Here is a 21,411-nt window from a genome sequence, read left to right as displayed (position 1 = left end):
TGGTATTCAGTTGTTTTGAATTTTCAGGCTTGTTTTGTGACCTAATATATGGTGTATCTTTAAGAATGAATCATGTGCTGAAGAAAAGGATGCATATTCTGCCACCATTGGATGAAATGTTCTGTAAATATCTGTTAGGTTTCTGATCTATAGTGCAGACTGAGTCTGATGTTTCCTTGTTGATTTCTGTCTGGAAGATGTCCAGTGCTGAATGTGGGGTCTTGAGGACTCTAGCAATTATCATGTTGGAGTCTGTCTCTCTCATAAATATTTACTTTATGTATCTTGGTTCTCCAGTATTGGGTACATATATTTTCACAATTTTTACATCCTCTTGCCAAATAGACCCCTTTATCATCATCAGACCCCTTCTTTGTCTCTTCTTGTAGATAATGTCTCTGTATAGCTCCTCCTCATTTTTTCTTTCTTTCTTTCTTTCTTTCTTTCTTTCTTTCTTTCTTTCCATTGGCATGGAATATCATCTTCCATCCCTTTATTTTTAGTCTATGTGTGTCTTTATAGATGAAGTGTTTTTCTTATAGGCAACAGATAAGTGGATCTTATTTTTCTAAATCCATTCAGCAACTCTATGTCTTTTGATTGGAGAGTTCAGCCCATTTACATTGAATGTTATTATTGACAAGTAAGGACTTATTCCTGCCATTTTGTTATTGGTTTTCCTATTTTTTGTGGTCTGCTCATCCTTCTTTTTTTCCTTCCTGTCTTTCTTTTAGCAAGGTGATTTTCTTTGGTGATATGATTCAGTTTCTTACTTTTTATTTTCTGTGTATCCGTTGTATGTGTTTTGTTTTGATGTTACCATGAGGCTTGTAAATACTATCTTATAAACCATTATTTTAAGCTGATAACAACTTAACACTATTTGCACTAACAAACAAAAAACTAATAAAAACTCTATGCCTTAACTCCGTCCTTCTGCTTTTTATTTCTTTGTTTCTATTTATATCTTCTTGTGCTGACTATGTCTTGAAAAGTTGTTTAGTTAGTACTTTTGATTAGGTCATCATTTAGTCTTTCTACTTAGCATGAGTGTGGTTTACATGCCTCTGTTACAGTGTTATATTTTGTGTTTTTCTGCGTACTTACTATTACCAGTAAGTTTTATACCTTCAGGTGATTATTTGTTGCTCAGTAATGTTTTTTTTCTTTCTGATTCCCTTTAGCATTTCTTGTAGGACAGGTCTGGCATTTATGAAATCCCTCAACTCTTTTTTGTCTGGGAAACTCTTTATTTCTCCTTCATGTTTGAGAGATATTTTCTCCAGATATAGTATCCTAGGGTAAAAGTAGTTTTTCCTTTAGCATTTTAAATGTCATGACACTTTCTGTTGGCCTTTAAGGTTTCCCCTGAAAAGTCTGCTGACAGAAATATTGGAGATGTATTGTCTGTTATTTGTTTCTCATCTCTTGCTGCTTTTAGGATTCCTTCTTTATCCTTGACCTTTGAGAGTTTGATTATTAAGAGCCTCAAAGTTGTATTTGTGGGGTAAAATCTACTTGGTGTTCTTTTGCCTTCTTGTATCAGGATATTGATGTCTTTCTCTGGGTTTGGGAAGTTTTCTGTTATTATCCCTTTGAATAAACTTTCTACCCTACCCTTATCTCTTTCTCTATTTCCTCATTAGGGCCACTAACTCTTAAATTTGCCTGTCTGTGGCTATTTTCTAGATCCTGTAGACAGGCTTCATTGCTTCTTATTCTTTTTTCTTTTGTCTCCTCTGACTGTTTACTTTCAAACAGCCTATCTTGTAATTCACTAATTGTTTTATCTGCTTGAACAAGTCTGCTTTTAAAAGACTGATACAGGCCAGGCACAGTGGCTTATGCCTGTAATTCCAGCACTTTGGGATGCTGAGACAGGTTGTTCACTTGAGGCCGGAACTTTGAGACCAGCCTGAACAACATGATGAAACCCTGTCTCTACCGAAATTTTAAAAAATAAAAAGACTCTGGTGTATTCTTCAGCATGTCAATTACATTTTCCAGAATGTCTACTTGGTTCTTTAAATTATTTCAATCTCTTTGTTACTTTCATCTAATAGAATTCTGAATGCCTTCTCTGTGTTATCTCAAATTTCTTTGAGTTTCCTCAACATAGCTATTCTGAATTCTCTGTCTGAAAGGTCACATATCTCTATTTCTTCAGAATTGGTCCCTGGTGACTTATTTAGTTCACTTGGTAATGTCATGTTCTCCTGGATTATCTTGATACTTTTAGATGTTCTTCTGTGTCTGGGCATTGAAAAGTTAGGTATTTATTATTGTCTTCACAGTCTGGTCTTGTTTGTACCCGTCCATCTTGGGAAGACTTTTCAGATATTCAAATGTACATACATGTTGTGATCTAAGCTGTATCTGCTTTAGGGGGCACCCCAAGCCTAGTAATGCTGTGGTTCTTGCAGATTCATGGAAATATTCTCTTGATGGTCTTGGACAATATCTGGGAGAATTATCTCCATTACTAGGCAGAGAATGGAGAGAATCCTTCCAGCCATTCATTGAGTTTGGAGGAATACTCTCCATTACTCGCTTCCCTTACTTTCTTCCAAACAGAGTCTCAGTTCTCTCTCTCTCTCTCTCTCTCTCTCTCTCTCTCTCTCTCTCTCTCTCTCTCTCTGTTGGGAGCCACCTGAAGCTGGGGTGGATTGACACAAGCACTCCTGTGGCCACCACCACTATGACTGCACTGGGTCAGACTTGAAGCCAGTGCAGTACTGGGTCTCACCCAAGACCTGCTGTAACCACCTCCTGGATTCTGCCTCTGTTTAATCAAGACCTTGGGGCTATATAGTCAGAAAGTGTCAAAACCAACCAGGCTTGCATCCTTTGCTTTGGGATAGTGAGTTCCCTCCAGCCCTAGGTGGATCCAGAGGTGCCATTCAGGAGCCAGAGACTAGAGTCAAACACCTTAGAATTTTACCTAGTGTTCTATTGTCCTGCTGCTAAACTGGCAGTCAAACCACAAAATACAGTTCTTCCCACTCTTCCCTTCTTTTTTCAAATGCAGAAGCACCTCACCTCATGGAAACTGCCACCACAGGCTCACAAAGAGTACTGCCAGACTACCACCAATGTTCCCTTAAGGTCCAAAGGCTCTTCAGTCAGCTTGTGGTGTATGCTGCCTATCCTTAGCCTCACCTTTCAGGGCAGTAGGCTCTTCTCTGGACTAGGGCAGGCCCAGAAGTTGGATTCTAGACCATCCAAGAGCCAATGACTAGAATCTAGGACCCCAAGAGCCTGCCTGGTGCTCTATACCTTTGTGGTCAAGCTGATACTTAAGCTTCCTGGCAATGTATCATTTACTTTTTTCTCTGCTTTTGTAAAGCAACAGCACTCTCTCCCAATAGCCACCACAGCTTGGAATGTGCATCACCTGGAGCCAGCAAGTCTCAGCGTCTCACCCAAGGCCCTCAATGTAGTACCTGGGCATTACTGCTGCTTATTCAGGGCCCAAGGGCTCTTTATTTAGCAGGTGAAGAACACTACCAGAACTGGGTCCTTCCCTTCAAGACAGCAGGGAAGGACTTCCTTCTGGCCCAGTGTGTGTCTAGAAATGTGGTTTGGGAGTTAGAGCCTGGAAAGGGGGCCTCACAACTCTGACTGGTGCCCTATCCTGCTGCGACTGAGCCGGCATGCAAGATAATAAGACGAAGTCTTTTCCACTCTTCCCTCTCCTGTCCTCAAGCAGAATGAAGTGGTCTCTTTTGGAGCCACAAGTTGTGGAGCCTGGGATTAGAGGAGGGGTGATGCCAGCATTCCCTTAGCTGCCCCCACTGGTGTCTCAGTAGGTTATGCGCCTGCTAAGTGCACTGTCTCTGGGCCCAGCTCAGCACTAGATTCCTCCTAGGAGTTGCAGTCCTTGTGCTTAGACTGTCTTTCGAGTTTATTTAGAGCCCTAGAACACTTTAGCCCATGGTGGCAAGGCTTGCAGGAACCCAAGGGCCAACTGCTGACATGCTGACATGCGTCATTCACCTGTAGCTAGGGCTACAGGTGAATGCTCCCTCCATATGTAGGCATCAACCAAGTTTGGTTTAGTTTTTCTTACTGCTCTAACAGGACAACACTGAGGTCCAATGCCTCACAATAGCTGCATTCTCCCTCCCCTAACACACAGAAATGTCCTTGCACACCGTGCCTGCTCCACTGGGGGCAGAGGTGGAGGGTGGGGTAGGGGTGGTGTCAGCAGTTCAAGACTGTTCTTTCTACCACTTCAGTGCCTCTTTCATTGGTATCACGTTAAAACCGGGTACTGAGGTTTGGGTTCTTTTGAAGGTGCTGTTTTGTGAGTAGATGGTGGTTAAATTGGTGTGCTCCCTGGGGAAACGATCGGTGGAACTTCCTATTCCACCATCTTGCTTCACCCCTCTCCCAGCCATTGAGTTTGGAGGAAACTAGTCACAGCTGCCTTTAGTGAAGGAAGTGTCTAACTGGGATGGGCAGGGTAGCCAGTCTGTGGTGGTCTCCAGGAGTGATCTGCATTTGAGCCCATTGAGGGTGCCCACTTTCTTAGCCTGTGATGCTTCAGGAATAAAAGAGGCTAAAGAGAAGTCTGGGAGTGGATTGGGAACGAGAGCTAGTCTTAGCGGATGGAAAAGACAAAAATATTCTATATTCCAGGAAAGACCTAGTGGGGTACATGTTAAAGGAGGTTGGAGAGAGGGGACCTGAAGAGTACTGGTGGGGCTGGGTACTTGGTGTGAGTGGGGTTCAAGGCAGGACCTCCTTGTTCTTAGGCTAAGGGAGGAAGTATGTGGGAATGTGGACCCTGTACAAGGGTGGGGTGAGCGGTCAAAGTGTCCCTGGTCCCGTGCTCTTAATTTTCTTCCTGAGTCAGGTGGGTGGGATGGAATGACTGCTGAGGTGACTAGGAGAGGTTGGTGAGCAGGGTCCTGCCCCTGAGTTATGTGATAGGGAGTGGGGGTCCCGGTGGGCATGGGATCAGGGAAAGGTAGGCATGATTTTCCCAGGAGCTCTCAGTGGCCCAGGTGTGGGAAGTGTGCAGAGGCCACTGGGTTCTGCCCTTGGGCAGTTGCAGAGTGGGTGACGCAGGCCTTTTGGAACTGTACCAGAGTGCCAGGATTAGTGGAGACGGAGGCTGCAATTGCACACGTGAATGAATTCAAAGGCCAAGGTGGAGGGGGAAGAGCAGGATGTCCTCCCATGTCCTCTTTCCCCCTGAGGGGGAAGAGGCAATGTCCAGCCTTGTGGTCAGAGTGTGCCTGAGGGCAGAGAGGAGCACAAGCCTGTGACCCTGCGCAGAGCCGGTTTCAGCTTCACAGGAGCACAGGGAGCACAGACCCTCAGCCAGCACAGACACCCCTGAGCTGAACAGAGACAGGTCCTGAGAGGCCTTCCCAGCCCCCCTCCCCTTCCCTCAGCTGTCCCAGCCCCCAGTCTCTGCAGAGGGAAGAATGGAGTGGGGGAGGGGAGTCGGCAGCCAATCACATCCAGGACAGCCCAAGGCATCTGTACCTGGACTAACCAATCCCCTCTGAATAAACAGCGCACTCTGCTTGGGCTTCCTCCTCCTCTCCCTGTTCTGCCCAGCAACAGCAGAAAAGAGGTTTGAGGAGGAGAGGGAGGCCTTGCAACTCCCAGCCCCTGGCAGCAAAGAGCTGGGCCCCAGGCTCACTCTATACGGGGAGGTTAAAACAATACTTGGAGTTTCTGCAGCTCAGGCAAAATATCCCTAGGGACTCTCAAGGCTGTGCAAGCCCAACTCTCTCACAGACAGGAACTCATATATTACAGAGATCCTAATCCTTGGAGTCCTGGGCTACATGCCAGTCTCATTCCCTCCATAGCTGTGGGGCAGGCCCTGGGATGAAGGTCTGAATAGCAGAGACACGGTTCTAGTGAAGGAGATGGGCAGTGAGCAAACAGTCAAACCCATGCCTGTTTAAAAAGTGAGAAGTCCTGGGAAGCAAACCTCAGAGTGTTAGGCAGGAGAATAAGAGGGGACCTGATTTAGATTGGCTTTCACAGTCCTTCTTGGTTTTAATTCTTTTGTTCAGATTTACGATGGCTATTTCGTTCACTACTTTGCTCCTAGAGGCCTTCCACCTATTGAGAAGAATGTGGTTTTTGTTATTGATGTAAGCGGCTCCATGTTTGGTACCAAGATGAAGCAGGTAAGAAGGATCCTGGAAACCTTTCTTAGTCCTGGTATCAGAAGAACCAGAAAGCAGAGAGCGTGATAACAATGGGACCCTGGGTACAGAGGTTCCACCATCCCGTGACCATTGAGTCTTACAGGCTTGAACCTACCCTAGGGCCCCAGTATCTTATCTAACAGGAGCCTGTGGACCTGGAGCCATAGAGTCCTAAGAACATTGACACATTGGTTTGTGAAGACTGAAACCATTGAGACCCTCAACCACAAAAGCCCAGGGTCATAGAGGACCCTCAAGCTAGAACACTTCGGGATCCTAGAATACAGAAGTAAGAAAACCTTAGGCCACAGAGACTCTCATTCTTCTTCAGACCACAAGGTTTGAGCCTTTGTTAATTTTTTAAATTTTACTTTAAAGGCCTAAAGGTATAGAGTATTGGCATTATAGAATTAGAAACCGTAGAGTTGGAAGCCATATCGATTTTAATCTTGTTGCAGTTCTACCACTGTGCCCACGGATCAGAGGCCATAGACCAAAGAGGCTTTCACTTTATCCCCTGAATCCGTAAAGTTCTGCAAGCAGCATTTCATACCATAATACTTTGGAGCTCTTTGTTCTGGTGTCTTGCAAATGGATAGCTTTTTTGTTCCTTAATGTTTCAGACACAGAGCCCTTGGGACCGAAGGCTGAGTTTGTTTTACCAGAGTCAAGCAACCTGAGGAAAAATGGGTAGTACCCCAAGCCAGCTCCCAAGCCCCAGTGTAGAGGGATGGGTCTCCCCAAATCCAGCCCTTTCTAGTCTTCTTGTTTCACTCAAGAGGGGTAAAATCTCAAAAAACCTTGTAAGTTTGTATCCCAGGGACACCAATTCACTGAAAGACTGAGACCTCCTCATAAGAATATAGAAGGCTTCCTCTCACTCCACACACCGTCACCATATCAACTGTGCTTCTCCACAATAACGGAAAGTTACAGCTGATTGAACTAGAAGCCCAAACCCTATTTAAGAAAATGTTCTGAGGGAAAACCAAAGACAACTGAAACAACAAAAATACGACATCAGAAGTAATTTTGGCCAGGCACGGTGGCTCACACTTGTAATCCTAGCACTTTGGGAGGCTGAGATAGGTGGATCACTTGAGCTCAGGAATTTGAGGCCAGCCTGGGCAACATGGCACAACCCATGATTAATATGCCATGGGCACTAGTGGATAAAGTATACCACACATAAGGGTAACACATGGTAATGTAAGCAGAAACATGAAAATCCTAGGAAAATAAAAGGGAAATGTTGGATATCAGAAATACTGTAACAGGAATGAAGAATGTCTTTGATTCACTCATCAGTAGACTGGACATGGTTGGGTAAAGAATCAGTGAGCTTGAAAATACGTTCACAGAAATTCCTAAAGCTAAAAAATAAAAATAAAAAAGAATTTTAAGCTACATCTTAGAATAGCCAAGAACTGTGGAACAATTTTAAAAGTGTTATATATACATCATGGAAAAATAGAAGGAGAAGAAATAGAGAAAGGAACAGAAGAAATATTTTAAGTAATAATAGATACAAATTTTTCAAAATAAATTATGCACACCAAACCTCAGGTCCAAGAAGCTTAGGAGAACACAAAGCAGGATAAATACTAAACAATCTATACCTAGGCATATCATATTCAGACAGCAGAAAAAATTTTTTTAAAGCCAGAGGAAGAAGTACTTTACCCAAGAGGAGTGAGGATATGAACTATATCAGAGTTTTCTTCAGAAATCATGGGAGCAAGAAGAAAGTGCAGTGAAATATTTCAAGTGTTGAAGGAAAAAACCCCACCAGCCTAGAACTCTGTATACATCAAATTATTCTTCCAAATGAAAGAAAAATAAAGACTTTCTCAAAAAAAAAAAATTGGGGGAATTGTCACCAATAAACTTGCTTTGCAAGAAATGTTAAAAGAAGTTCTACATAAAGAAAATGATATAACTCAGATACTTGGATCTACATAAAGATAGGAAAAGTGTTAGAGAAGGAATAAATGAAGGTAAAGTAAAATACTTTAGTTTTCTTATTAACTGACCTAACAGACAATATTTTTTCAAAGTAATGATAATGTATTTAGTGAATGTAGCTTATGAATAAGTGACATTAATGAGAGTAATATTGTATAGCATGAGAAGGAATAGTTTGAAATACTCTGTTACAAGGTACTTGCACCATGCATAAAGCTGTATAATATTATTTGAAAGTGGATTGGGATTGGTTGTAAATGTATACTGCAAACTCTAGGGGAACTGCTAAATGTTTTTAAGTCTAATGCATATGCTAAAGATAAGATAAAGCGGGCATCATGTAAAATGCCCAATTAAAACTAGAGAAGCCAGAAATTAAGTGGAAGACATAAGAATAAAGAATTTTAAAAGGATAGAAAACATTTACAACTATGGCAAATATTAATCCAACTATGCCAGTAATAACTGTAATCATAAATGGTTTAAATACATCAATTAAAAGACAAAGACTCGGGCGGGGCATGGTGGCTCACGCCTGTAATCCCAGCACTTTGGGAGGCCGAGGCAGGTGGATCACAAGGTCAAGAGATCAAGACCATCCTGGTCAACATGGTGAAACCCCGTCTCTACTAAAAATACCAAAAAAAAATTAGCTGGGCATGGTGGTGCATGCTTGTAATCCCAGCTACTCAAGAGGCTGAGGCAGGAGAATTGCCTGAACCCAGGAGGTGGAGGTTGCGGTGAGCTGAGATCGCACCATTGCACTCCAGCCTGGGCAACAAGAGCAAAACTCTGTCTCAAAAAAAAAAAAAAAAAAAAAAAAAAAAAAGACAAAGACTCTCAGTGTGGATAATAAAAGGTTGTTTGTAAGAAACCCACTTTAAATATAAAGATGCAGATTAATCAAAAGCAAAGGGATAGAGAAAGCTATACCATGCTAACACAAATTAAAGAAACCTGGCATAGCTGTATTCATTTTAGACAAAATAGACTTCAAAGCAAGGAAATTCTCAGCAATAAACAGTTGCATTATATGATATAACAATAAAACAAATATAATGATAAAGGGGAAATTCTCCAAGAAAACAAACAATCCTTAATGTGCATGCGACGACCAACAACATACCAAAATGTAAGAAGTAAAAACTGATTAATCTGGAAGGTAAAAATACATGAAAACACTACTGTAATTAGAGATTTCACCATCCCTTTATCAGTCATTGTCAGATCCAGCAGGCAGAAAATCAGTAAAGGACATAGCTGAACTGAACAGCACCATCAATCAACTGAATTGAATTGACATTTCTAGAATACTTTATTCAACAACAGCTGATTACACATTCTTCTCAAGTTCACATGGAACATTTACCAAGATAGACCATATCCTTGGCCTTAAAACATACCTTAACAAATTTTAAATAATATATAAATTATACCAAGTGTGCTCTTAAACCAAATGGAATTAAATTACAAGTCACTTACAGAAAGATAGCTACAAAATCTCAAAGTAACGGGAGATTAAACAGCACACTTCTCCAAACAATCTATTCCTGGTCAACAAGAGGTTCTGACTTCTAGACCCTCATAGACTCTCACTTTTTTCTGCTCTTCTCAGGAAAGGTCATCCTCTTAAGTCTCTTCCCTCTCAATGGAAACAAGAGTATGGTGCTTAGCTCCCTGTCCCAGAATGTACAACCTAGCCCCAGAGCTCTCCCTATGGCGGGAAAGACTCTAATCCACTTAGAAGCATTCAAGACGGCCGGGCGCCGTAGCTCACGCCTGTAATCCCAGCACTTTGGGAGGCCGAGGTGGGTGGATCACGAGGTCAACAGATCGAGACCATCCTGGTCAACGTGGTGAAAGCCCGTCTCTACTAAAAATACAAAAAATTAGCTGGGCATGGTGGCACGTGCCTGTAATCCCAGCTACTCAGGAGGCTGAGGCAGGAGCATTGCCTGAACCCAGGAGGCGGAGGTTGCGGTGAGTTGAGATCGCGCCATTGCACTCCAGCCTGGGTAACAAGAGCGAAATTCCGTCTCAAAAAAAAAAAAAAAAAAAAAAAAAAAGAAGCATTCAAGACATTTCCTATCAGTTTGAGGTGTAGAGAAAAATGGGTTGCAAGTGTCTTTCCTGTGGTCTCTGAAATCCATACCTGTATAAAGGATTGAAAGCATAATGCTGTGCTTAGAATCACTGATTTAAAACCTCCCACATGTGTATTTGAATCCTTCGTCCATCAATGACTAGCTGTGTGACCTTAAGCAAGTCATCATCTCTCTGAACCTCAGTGTCATCACCTGTAAAATGAGGATAATATTAGTACCTTCTTCATTGTGTTGATGTGATGATTAAATAAGCTGATGCATCTAAAGTATTTAGCACAGTGCCTGGAACACAGTAAGTGAGTAAGTGTCCTGTAAATGATACTGAACAGTAGACCCTATATACTCTATTACCTGAACCTCCTATGGGCCTAGCCCTATGCTAGTATTGCCATGGAGACAAGAGCGAGAAGCATTATAAGCCCTTCTCTCACAGGATTTAACATTTGGATGAAAAGTAAAAATATTTCATGGAAAACAGTGAACGGACTGGGAAACGGAATATGTAAGTGAGAAGGGCATGGGTCAGGATTGGCAACTTAAGGAAGAGCTGTCCAGAGAAGGAGCAAATGAAAGAATAGTAAAGTTGTGAATAAATAAAGGGGAAGTGGGAGAGTATGCTATCTAAAGAGCACAACAAGAGCAAGGTTTATGGAGTCGAACTAGAATCTGAGTTTTCTAGGGGCTGGTGTGACTAGCCTGGAAGAAATGGAGGGTGAGGCATAAAAGCGGATTAGAGCAGAAGCAAAGCGTGCAAAGTCATTGAAAGGCAGCTATAGAGACCTAGGATCATAAAGGTCCTAAACTTTAGAGTCCTGGAATCATTGAATCCTGGGTCATGGAGTCCAGAGATCATATAGCAAATGAATTTTCCAGCTCTAAAAACATGGAGCTTTGGCCAGGCACAGTGGCTCACTCCTGTAATCCTAGCACTTTGAGAGGCCGAGGTGGGTGGATCACCTGAGGTAAGGAGTTCAAGACCAGCCTGGCCATCATGGAGAAACCCCATCTTAAAACAAAACAAAAACAACAACAACAACAGCAAAACATGGAGCTTGAACCTTTTAGAGCACTGGTGCCCAATATGAAGTTCTTGATGATGGAAATGACCTAAAATTCTGTGCTATCTAATATAGTAGCCCCCGACCACATATGGCTATTGAACACTTGAAATGTGGCTACTGCAAGTAAAGAATTGAATGTTTAAATTTTTCTTTGATTTTAGCTAATTTGTATTCAAATGTAAGTAACTACATGTGCCTGTTAGCTACCATATTAAACAGTGTAGTTCTATGCCTTGGAACCCATAGAGTACTTTCACCTGAGAATCCTAGATTCACAGAGTCCTGCAATCAGAGGGTCTTAAAACCATGTAACGCTTAGATTTTAGTGCCTTATGTAGAAAGAACCTTCCAATCTCATAGACCTTAAGTCTTGTCCCATTCCCTTCATTTCATCCATATCCCACAGACTAAAAAGGCCATGAATGTGATTCTCAGTGACCTTCAAGTCAATGACTACTTCAACATCATCTCCTTTTCTGACACAGTTAGTGTCTGGAAAGCTGGAGGCTCAATCCAGGCCACCACCCAGAATGTCCACAGTGCCAAAGACTACCTGCATCGTATGGAAGCTGATGGCTGTAAGTATTAGCTCTACCCACCCAAAGGGACAGGCTATGATGATATGGGAAATTCCTGAAACCCCCTCTTCATTCCCCCATCCTCCTCAATTCTCACAGTGCCTGAAATATCAAGACTAGATTTCGCACAAATACGGTCCTTTGTCCTCTGTGTTCTCCCATCACCCTTTCCTTGAAGAAAGAGCGCAGCTGATTCTCCATGTATCTTAGGGCGCATTTCTTTTTGGTCTCAGTTTCCTCATCTTTAAAGCAAACCCTTGAAAGAATTTGCTAAACTTTCTTTAAATCAATGATCTAGATATTTATTTCCAAGCATTTGAGCAAGCTGCTGCCCTGACTCTGGCTTTTGAGCAATCATCTCTGACAATTACTGAAGGCTCCCACTGCCTCCTGTCAACTCTGTCCTTTCTTCCCCTGTGGCAAGAAGGTGTGGGGGAGGGGGTGCTACCCTTGGGAACCCGCCAGTCTGACTCGGGAATGAGACATCTCCCCTCCCGACCCTGCACCACCAAGGAAACAAAGAACAATATGAGACAGAGAGTGATAAAAGCCAAGGACATGTGGGCCCCAATGTCAGATATCAGCAAGTCTGGGTGGGAGTGAAGAAGTTGGGAAGGAGAAACAGTGAATACAGCTTGAGCAAAGATAAGGAGCTGTGAGCCTGGGAGGTTGGTGAGGTGCCCAGTGTGTCTGTAATGGGGGTAAAAGTGACCAGAGAAGATGGTCTCACAATCTGTTCCCCAATTAGGGACCGACATCAACTCAGCTCTGCTGGCAGCTGCTTCAGTGCTGAACCATAGCAACCAGGAGCCTGGGAGGGTCCCCAGTGTGGGAAGGATCCCTCTTATCATCTTCCTGACAGATGGGGAGCCCACAACCGGCGTGACGACCCCCAGTGTGATCCTCTCCAATGTCCGTCAGGCACTAGGCCACAGGGTATCCCTTTTCAGCTTGGCCTTTGGGGATGATGCTGACTTTACACTGCTGCGCCGCCTTTCCCTGGAAAACCGGGGAATAGCCCGGCGCATATATGAGAGCACTGATGCAGCCCTACAGCTGGAGGGCCTCTATGAGGAGATCTCCATGCCTCTGCTGGCAGATGTGCGTCTGGACTACCTGGGCGGCTTGGTTGGGGCCTCCCCTTGGGCCGTTTTCCCCAACTACTTTGGTGGCTCAGAGTTGGTGGTGGCAGGCCAAGTGCAGCCAGGCAAACAGGAGCTGGGTATCCACCTGGCAGCCCGTGGCCCCAAGGATCAGCTTCTTGTGGCCCACCACAGTGAACGGGCCACCAACAATAGCCAGAAGGCATTTGGTTGCCCAGGGGAGCCAGCCCCAAATGTGGCCCACTTCATCCGCCGCCTCTGGGCCTATGTCACCATTGGAGAGCTGTTGGATGCACGCCTCCAAGCTCGTGACACCACCACTCGCCACCTGCTGTCTGCCAAAGTCCTCAACCTGTCCCTTGAATACAGCTTTGTCACACCTCTGACTTCACTGATCATGGTGCAACCCAAAGAGGCCAGTGAGGAGACCAGGAGACAGACCTCCACCACAGCTGGACCAAACACTGTAATGCCCCCATCCAGCAGCAGGCGTGGCCTAGGGATAAGCACAGCTCAGCCAGCCTTGGTGCCCAAGGTTATCTCCCCCAAAACAAGACCTGTAAAACCAAAGTTCTACTTATCCTCAACTACTACAGCCTCTACCAAGAAGATGCTCAGTTCCAAAGAATTGGAGTCATTGGGAGTGAGCCCTCGTACCCTACCGACGCCCACATACCCAAAGGCCAAAACTCCAGCACAACAGGATTCTGGCACCTTGGCCCAGCCAACTCTCAGGACAAAACCTACTGTTCCTGTACCCTCAAATTCTGGTGCTCTGTTGCCTCTGAAGCCCAGCACTCCATCACAGCAGAATCCTGATATATTACCCATGAACTCCAGGACACAAGGCCCAGCTCTGAAACCTGGCATCCCAGCCTCGCCCAAAGCTAGCACTGTGAAACCTGTTACTCCACTGCATTCCAAACCTGGTGCTCCATCACACCCCCAACTTGGGGCAGTCACATCACAGTCACCTAAAGGCCTGCCACTGTCAAGACCTGGCGTCTCTACACTTCAGGTTCCCAAGTACCCACCAAACACCAGACCTAGGGTTCCTGCTCCCAAGACCCGAAACAACATGCCACACCCCAGACCTGGGATCCTCTTATCCAAGACCCCTAAAATCTCATTATCTCTTAAACCGAGTGCCCCACCACACCAAATTTCCACAAGCGTACCACTTTCCAAGCCGGAGACCCCAAGCCGCCACATTCCCCAAACCCTGCTACCTCCTAGATCTGACAGACCGAGACCCCCACCTCCTGAGAGCCTAAGCACATTCCCAAATACAATCTTAAGTTCCACAGGTCCCAGCAGTACCACGATCACCTCTGTCCTTGGTGAACCCCTCCCCATGCCCTTTGCCCCCACTCTGCCCCCTGGAAAGTTCTGGCATCAGCATGACCTGCTGCTGCGTCCCCAGAAGACCAGGCAAGTTCTGGGACCATCTAGGCCAGGAGTTCCAACAATGAGCCTACTCAACAGCTCCAGGCCTGCAACAGAAGGCAACCCTCCAAACCTGCCAATCTTGCTGCCTTCCAGCAACCTCCCTGAGGCCATCAGTCTGCTCCTTCTGCCTGAGGAGCTAGTGCTGCTGTCTGAGTCAACAGTGGAATCCAAATTTGTGGAGTCCTTGAACCCCCCAGCATTCTATACCTTCCTCACTCCTGATGCAGATGGTGAGTGCCACGGGTAAGAGGTTGAGGCATGAGGGTGAGGTATGAATAGACAGTATCAGGAGCTGGGAATCTGCAAGGCTTATGCAGACTCCAGTACTGGAATCGCTGCTTCCTTGCTTGCTTGCTTTGGGACTTTGGACCAGTTACTTAACTTCTCTGGGTTTCAGTATACATACATGGAATTAGAGGCCTTGGGAGAGGAGAGATGTTGAGACTGGGAAGGCTGAACAGAAACAAATTAGCCAGGGGTTAGCTTTGACATTCATTACGTTGGACAAGAGAACTGCTGATGTTTCCCAGGCACGGGAGGGATGTATCATTGGCAAGTCAGGTCTTACTGGTTTTTCTGAGCTCTGTGAATAGTCCTGCTTAATGACAGGGGTAGAAGGATTGGGGAAGATCATTAAAATTATCTTTAATTTCAAAAAAAACCTATAAAATAATAAGTCAACATTTGTAAGCTCTTCTTATGCACAGTACTGCTCTACATATTGTACCCGTGTCTCAATTAAACCTCACGAGAAACTGTTGACATCTTCATTTACACAGGAGGAGAATGAAGCCCAGAGAGGTAAAATAACTTTCCCCATGTCACACAGCTAGTCAGAGAGTTGAACTCATACCATCTGGTCACAGAATGAATGTGATTCAGCACTCCAGTATCCTGCCTTCCTGAGAGAAGTAGAGACATTTCCTACGTGACCTTATAGGGCAGGATTTGAACCAGTTGAGGGTGCCTAAGTCACAGGGATGCAAATTTGGGTATGACATCCTCTACGTGCATGTTTCCTCAGACACCCCCCATCCAGCCTCAATTATTGGCAGTGTTACTTCTAATGTATTTACCGAATCCATCCACTTCCCGCCACCTCAGTGTCACTATGCGACAGCAGACCACCATTGCGTCTCACCTCGAAAACTGTTCCAGCCTCCTCACTGGTTTCCCTGCGTCCTCTCCTGTCCTGCTACATGCCACTCTTTCCCAGCAGCCAAAGGGATCCTTTAAAGACACAAATCACTTCATGACCCTTCCCTATTTAAAAATCCCTCAGTTGTTTCCCATCATACTTAAAATGAAGTTAAAAGTCCTCTTCAGGGCCAACAGGCTCTGTGTGATCTGCTCCCTACCCTCATTCCTGTATGACCTCACCCTCTCCCACCCATTCTCTTAACTCCAGCCTCTCTGGTCTCTACTTTGCTCCTCCAATGAATGCCCTATCCTGTCTCCACTCAGGGACTTTTTTTCAAGCTACTCTCTCTCTCTGCTTGATAATCACCTGACTGGCTTTGTCACCTACCCCTTCCTGCGGCCCTCATCCCTTCCATCGCCCTTCAAACTCCAGCTCATGCCTTAGATCTCAGCTCAGATCTCCTTACCCACCCTCCCCTAAGCAGGCTACTTCAGGTCTCTGTTGAACTCCCTCAGTCACCCCGTTAATTTTTTCTGATAGCATTTATCACCATTTGTGATAAATGATTATTTCATTCATGTCTGCCACCCCCTACTAAACTATGAGCTTCACCGGGTCAGAAAATATGTCTCTCTTTTTCACCACCATATACCTGATACCTAAGCAATGCCTGAATGAATGAATGAATGAATGGACAAATGAATGTATAAATGGTATAAGGAAGAACTTTGAACATATCTGAGCTTGAGAGACTAAGAGGCTGTGGAGAGCATAAAGTCCCATTCCTGGAGATGGACAGGTTAGCCTGCAAAGCCAGTGAGGGCACTCCTCGTCAGAAGGATTGTGAGCCTTTTCCCTAGGAATTAGAAGGGTTTTCTTATTTCTTCTGTGCTTGGCAGGAAGTCCAAACTGGGATGGTGATTCTGAGGAGATCCTGGGAGGAGCTGGAGGCAGCATGGAATCTCAAGGACGTTCTGTGGGGTTAGCAAAAGGTGAGCAAGGAGCTCCCCTGACAAAGATCCGCTAGGTCTTCATTTCCATTCCATTGGGACTCTTACTGACATTGCGGGAGCCCAGAAGGAGGTAATGTATTCGTTTTCTATGGTTGTGTAACAATTACCACAAATTTAGTAGCTTAAAACAACACCAATTTTAATAATCTCACAGTTCTGTAAGTCAGTAGTCTAGAAATAGGTTAGTTAAATTCTCTGCTCAGGGTCTCACAGGACTGAAATGAAGGTGTCTGTCACACTGAACTCTCATCCTCTTCCACTCTCATTCACGTTGTTGACAGATTTTAGTTCTTTGTGCTGCTGGAACTGAGGTCCCTGTTTTCTTGCTGGCTATTGGCTGGGGGATCACTCTCAGCTGCTAGAGGTTACCTGGGGCCACTCTCAGTGCTTAGAAGTCTCCTGCATTCCTTGTCACGTGGTCCCTCTCCATCTTCCAAGGCAGCCAGGGAGCATTCCCCTAACGCTAAACCCTTCTCACACTTTAAATTTTTCTGATTCCTCTCTCTCTGACCTCTAGATGCAAATTTTAAGGGCTTACATGATTAGGTCAGGCCCACCTGGATAATAATCCCCTTCATAAGGTCAATAGGGTCACATGAAATAAACTGTTTCTGGAAGGATATTTCATCATATTCACAACTCTGGGAAATTTTACAGAGTGTGTACACCAAAGGATCCTGGAGCCATCTTAGAATTCTACCTACCACCGGCAGAGAGCAAGAGAAAATAGCATTTGGGCTAGCCTTGAAGGATAATTGGAAATTGATCCTTCATAGTTAAGGGAAAGGAAAACATCCCCGGTGGCAGGAAAACCAGGAGTAAAGGGTCACTAGGAAGAGAAGGCAGGACACTCATAACTACAGTTTGGTTGGGCTAGAGCGTAAAGACTGGAGAGCTAGGCAGGGACTGGATTTCAGAGAAGCCTTAAATGCTGACGGGAGTATGGCCCTTATCTGGAAGGAGGTCCCAGAATTCCTAGGAATATGATCGATTACTCCCTTCCCAACACAGTGTCTCTCTCCTTTGCAGGCACATCGCCTAGCGTCTTCACCTTCTCCTCCTCAGGTAAGCCAGTCACCCCATGGCTCCCCTGTTTGAGTACAGGGTAGCTTGTGCACTGGGACTGGGGCTGGGGAAATAGACATGACCTCTTCCCTTCCCCTCCTCTCTCTTCCCTCTCCTTTCCATTTATTCCTTGAACTTTAGAGTTGTATCTTCTGCCTTGCAGTGGATGGGGACCCCCACTTTGTGATCCAAATCCCACACTCAGAGGAGAAGATCTGCTTCACACTGAATGGGCACCCCGGGGACTTGCTACAGCTCATAGAGGACCCAAAGGCAGGTAAGAGCCCCAAGAACTTCAGCCCCAAACACCACAGCTGGATAGATCCATGTCAATACCCTTAGACATTTGTGGACTAATACCCCAGACACACAGCAATGCACCTCTCTAACATGCACACAAGAACACACCAAGACACAAAGGAACACACATGAATCCATTCAAACACCAAGATACTCACAGACACACAAAAGGGCGTGGAGTAAACTCACACAAATATGATGGGACTTCAAAAAGTTTGTGGTAAAATGGAATTAAAAGGTAAAAACTAAAAACATAAACTTTATTTCTCAACATGGGCTGCATCAAGTACAAGACACTTTTGTAAGCAACAATAGCAGCCAGTTAGTCCATCCCTAAAGAACTGAGGGTCCTGGGAATTTAACCATGTTAATGAAAGTCTTTTATGCATTATTTTAAAAAGGAAGAAAAATTGGTGTCCTTTCAAGATTTTTTAATATTAGGAAAGAAACATAAATTGGAGCCAAACCAGGACTGTAAGGTAAATGCCTAATGATTTCCAATTAAAACTCTTGAAAAATTGTCCTTGTTTGATGATAGAAATGAGTAGAAGCATTGTCATGGTATAGAGGAATTCTCTGGTGAAGCTTTCCCAGGCATTTTTCCGCTAAAACTTTGGCTAACTTTCTCTAAACATTCTTATAATATGCACCTAGACACATGGTGACACACAATACATGCCCAGATATATACAATGGCATGCACAGCAACACCCTCGGGCATACAAGCACTGAAGACCTCCAGCTTGATCCCAATTTCCAGGAATTCAACACGTACAGGTGGCAAACATACTCTGCTACTCTAGTTATATGAAACATACTGATGCATGGAAATATCCACCAAGCCAAACAATGATACAAATCTGAATGCACACACACTGATGTTCCAGATACACATCAGTACGGACTAACACATAACTAGGTACACACAACATACACTATTGCCTCAAGACATAGAACACCAACATATCTAGGGGCACACACATAAACATACCACCAAAACGGCACACAAGAACATACCACCTTCTAACATACCACCTTCTCCAACATGCAGATGTACTGATATGCCCAGAGTTACTCATAGGAGCAGAACCAAACACACACATTTACACACTCTGAGGCAAGCACATGAATCTATACATGTAGTTCTCTCCGGAGCGGGCTTTCAAGCCACAAATCTGTACTACTTCATCTGCCCATGCTGTGGGTCACCATGTAAATGACCACGCAAAAGCCACTGCTCCAGGCCCACACTCCCCTCCCTCCAGGGCTGCATGTGAGTGGGAAGCTGCTTGGCGCACCACCAAGGCCGGGCCATGAGGACCAGACTCGCACCTACTTCCAGATCATCACAGTCACTACAGACAAGCCCCGGGCCTACACTATCACCGTCAGCCGCAGTTCTATATCTTTGCGAGGCGAGGGTACCTTGCGCCTGTCCTGGGACCGACCTGCCATGCTGAAGAGGCCCCAGCTGGAGCTCTACGTGGCTGCTGCAGCCCGCCTTACCATCCGCCTTGGGCCCTACCTTGAGTTCCTGGTCCTCCGGCACCGCTACAGACATCCCAGTACCCTGCAACTACCCCATCTGGGGTTCTACGTGGCCAATGGCTTGGGCCTCAGCCCCTCAGCCCGTGGCCTGATGGGTAAGTCCAGCTGAGGCTGAGAGGGGCCGGGGGGCACCAGCCCCCAAAAAGACCCTGCCAGGGTGAAAGGCACCCATGCCCCCAACCAGGAAGAGGAAACAGAGACAGGCTCTTCCCTTGAGGAGCCCTTCATCTTGGGAGAGGACAGACCCAGTTAGGGATAGTGAACACAGGAACGGATCATTGCAGGACAGAAAGCTGCCCAGGGGCTACAGAAAACCAGAGTGGGGGAACTTGCCCAGTCTCAGAGCTCGAGAAAGACACCCGTGCCGCGTCTGAAAGGCTAAACAAGGGTATGGAGAAAAGGAACAGAAGTTGGAGGAAATGGAGCTAAGTGGTCAGAGTTGAATGCCAGGATGAAGAATTTGGCTTTATCTTGAAAGCAATGAGGATTCCTGAAGGGTTCTAAGCAGAGGAGAGACACAGCCGTATTTGGGTGTTACAAAGATCCCTCTGGAGACTGCTATGAAGAGAGGTTGCAGGAAGCCAGGCTGTAGGTCAGGAGACACTGGCAGAACCTGAGGCAGAGGCTCCCACGAAAGAGTCTGAGCACTGACAGTGGGTCAAACAGATATTTTTCCCTCCTCTCGGCCTTCTCCCTCCTTTTGTCTCCTGCTTCCTAATCTTCCCTGTCTTCTCCTCCAAGCCTGGCTATCCCCCTTTCTCTGCCATTTCATCCATCCACTTTGGCTCCCTACTTCCATATTACCCTCTAGTCCCATCTGGCTCCTGCACAGTTCCCACAATGCTCAGCCTCTGCCCTCCTCTGGTCCTTTGCTGCGCCTCCTTCCTCCTCCTCTAAATCCCTCTGGATTTCCTTCTGTAAGTTCCTTGTAAATCTCTGAACAGGGACTCAGGCCGTTGCCCTGACTAGCCCTGCATCTCTCTTCCTCAGGGCAGTTCCAGCACGCAGACATCCGACTGGTGACAGGACCTATGGGGCCACGCTTACAAAGGCACCAAGGTCCAGATGTGCCTGTGATTCTAGGCAAGAGGTTGCTGAAGGACTCACCGAAGCTGCTGCCCCGCTGGGCTTCCTGCTGGCTGGTGAAGCGCTCTCATGTAGAGCAGCTTCTGGGTCACCCCTACCTCTCCTATGTCCTGTGATGGCAGAGCCAGGAGACCTGAATTTGGGAGATCCAGAAACCACGACATGGGGTGAGCCAGCCACAGAGACCCAAGGACATGGAAGCACGCACAGGGACACACAGACTCACGCATGTTCTAAGGAACACATACACAAGGGTATACAAACACACAGACATGCAGAGGCCTAGAGTCAGAAACCCCTGCATCTTCATGGTCCGTCATGTCACCAGTCTCACTCCCTCCAAATCCAAGATCCACACCAGCTTTACAAGTCACTTTTGTAAAACAAAAAACAGTCAGTAGTTCTGCTCACAACTTTCCCTAACTCCTATGTATTTAAGGCTCTTAGAGTTTCCCTAACAAACCATGCTCACTCCTACCACGGGACCACCATTGCGTGTGCTTTTCCTTCTGCATGAGACATGCTTCCTTCGTTCCTGTAGGTGAATGTAATTCATCCTTCAAGTCCTAGTTATTGCCTCCTCTAGGAGGCCTTTCCTGATGCCTGCCCTAGATTGAGCTTGGTCCTGTCCTCTGGGTTCCTATAGCTCCCCGCCCTCCAAGCTCACAGCACTTACACTGTGTAGTAACCATCTGTTGACTTGTCTTGGATACCTGACTTAGACTGTGAGCTCTTTGAGGGCAAGGACCTTCTCTGAATCATCTATGTAGCCCCAGTGCCTCTCACATAATAGGTGCTTAGTAACTATTTGTTAAAAGAGT

The 21,411-nt window shown here is 45.5% G+C and overlaps 1 protein-coding gene across 1 annotated transcript in view; it reads left to right on the top strand.

Annotated features, from left to right (window-relative positions):
- Positions 1 to 20,706, top strand: part of ITIH6 (inter-alpha-trypsin inhibitor heavy chain family member 6) — a 39,109-nt gene extending 18,403 nt beyond the window's left edge. Inside the window, exons 6-13 of the mRNA XM_003943707.4 lie at positions 6,039 to 6,155; positions 11,714 to 11,885; positions 12,634 to 14,667; positions 16,478 to 16,570; positions 17,621 to 17,656; positions 17,820 to 17,933; positions 19,222 to 19,599; positions 20,495 to 20,706. Of these exons, the coding sequence (XP_003943756.1) occupies positions 6,039 to 6,155; positions 11,714 to 11,885; positions 12,634 to 14,667; positions 16,478 to 16,570; positions 17,621 to 17,656; positions 17,820 to 17,933; positions 19,222 to 19,599; positions 20,495 to 20,706 (3,156 nt within the window). The remainder of the gene's footprint in view (positions 1 to 6,038; positions 6,156 to 11,713; positions 11,886 to 12,633; positions 14,668 to 16,477; positions 16,571 to 17,620; positions 17,657 to 17,819; positions 17,934 to 19,221; positions 19,600 to 20,494) is intronic.
- The last annotated feature ends 705 nt before the right edge of the window (positions 20,707 to 21,411 follow it).

This window comes from Saimiri boliviensis, chromosome X, assembly GCF_048565385.1.
Source record: "Saimiri boliviensis isolate mSaiBol1 chromosome X, mSaiBol1.pri, whole genome shotgun sequence".
NCBI lineage: Eukaryota > Metazoa > Chordata > Mammalia > Primates > Cebidae > Saimiri > Saimiri boliviensis.
The sequence above is the reverse complement of the archived record's forward strand: the minus strand, read 5'-3'. Positions and strand labels throughout refer to the sequence as shown.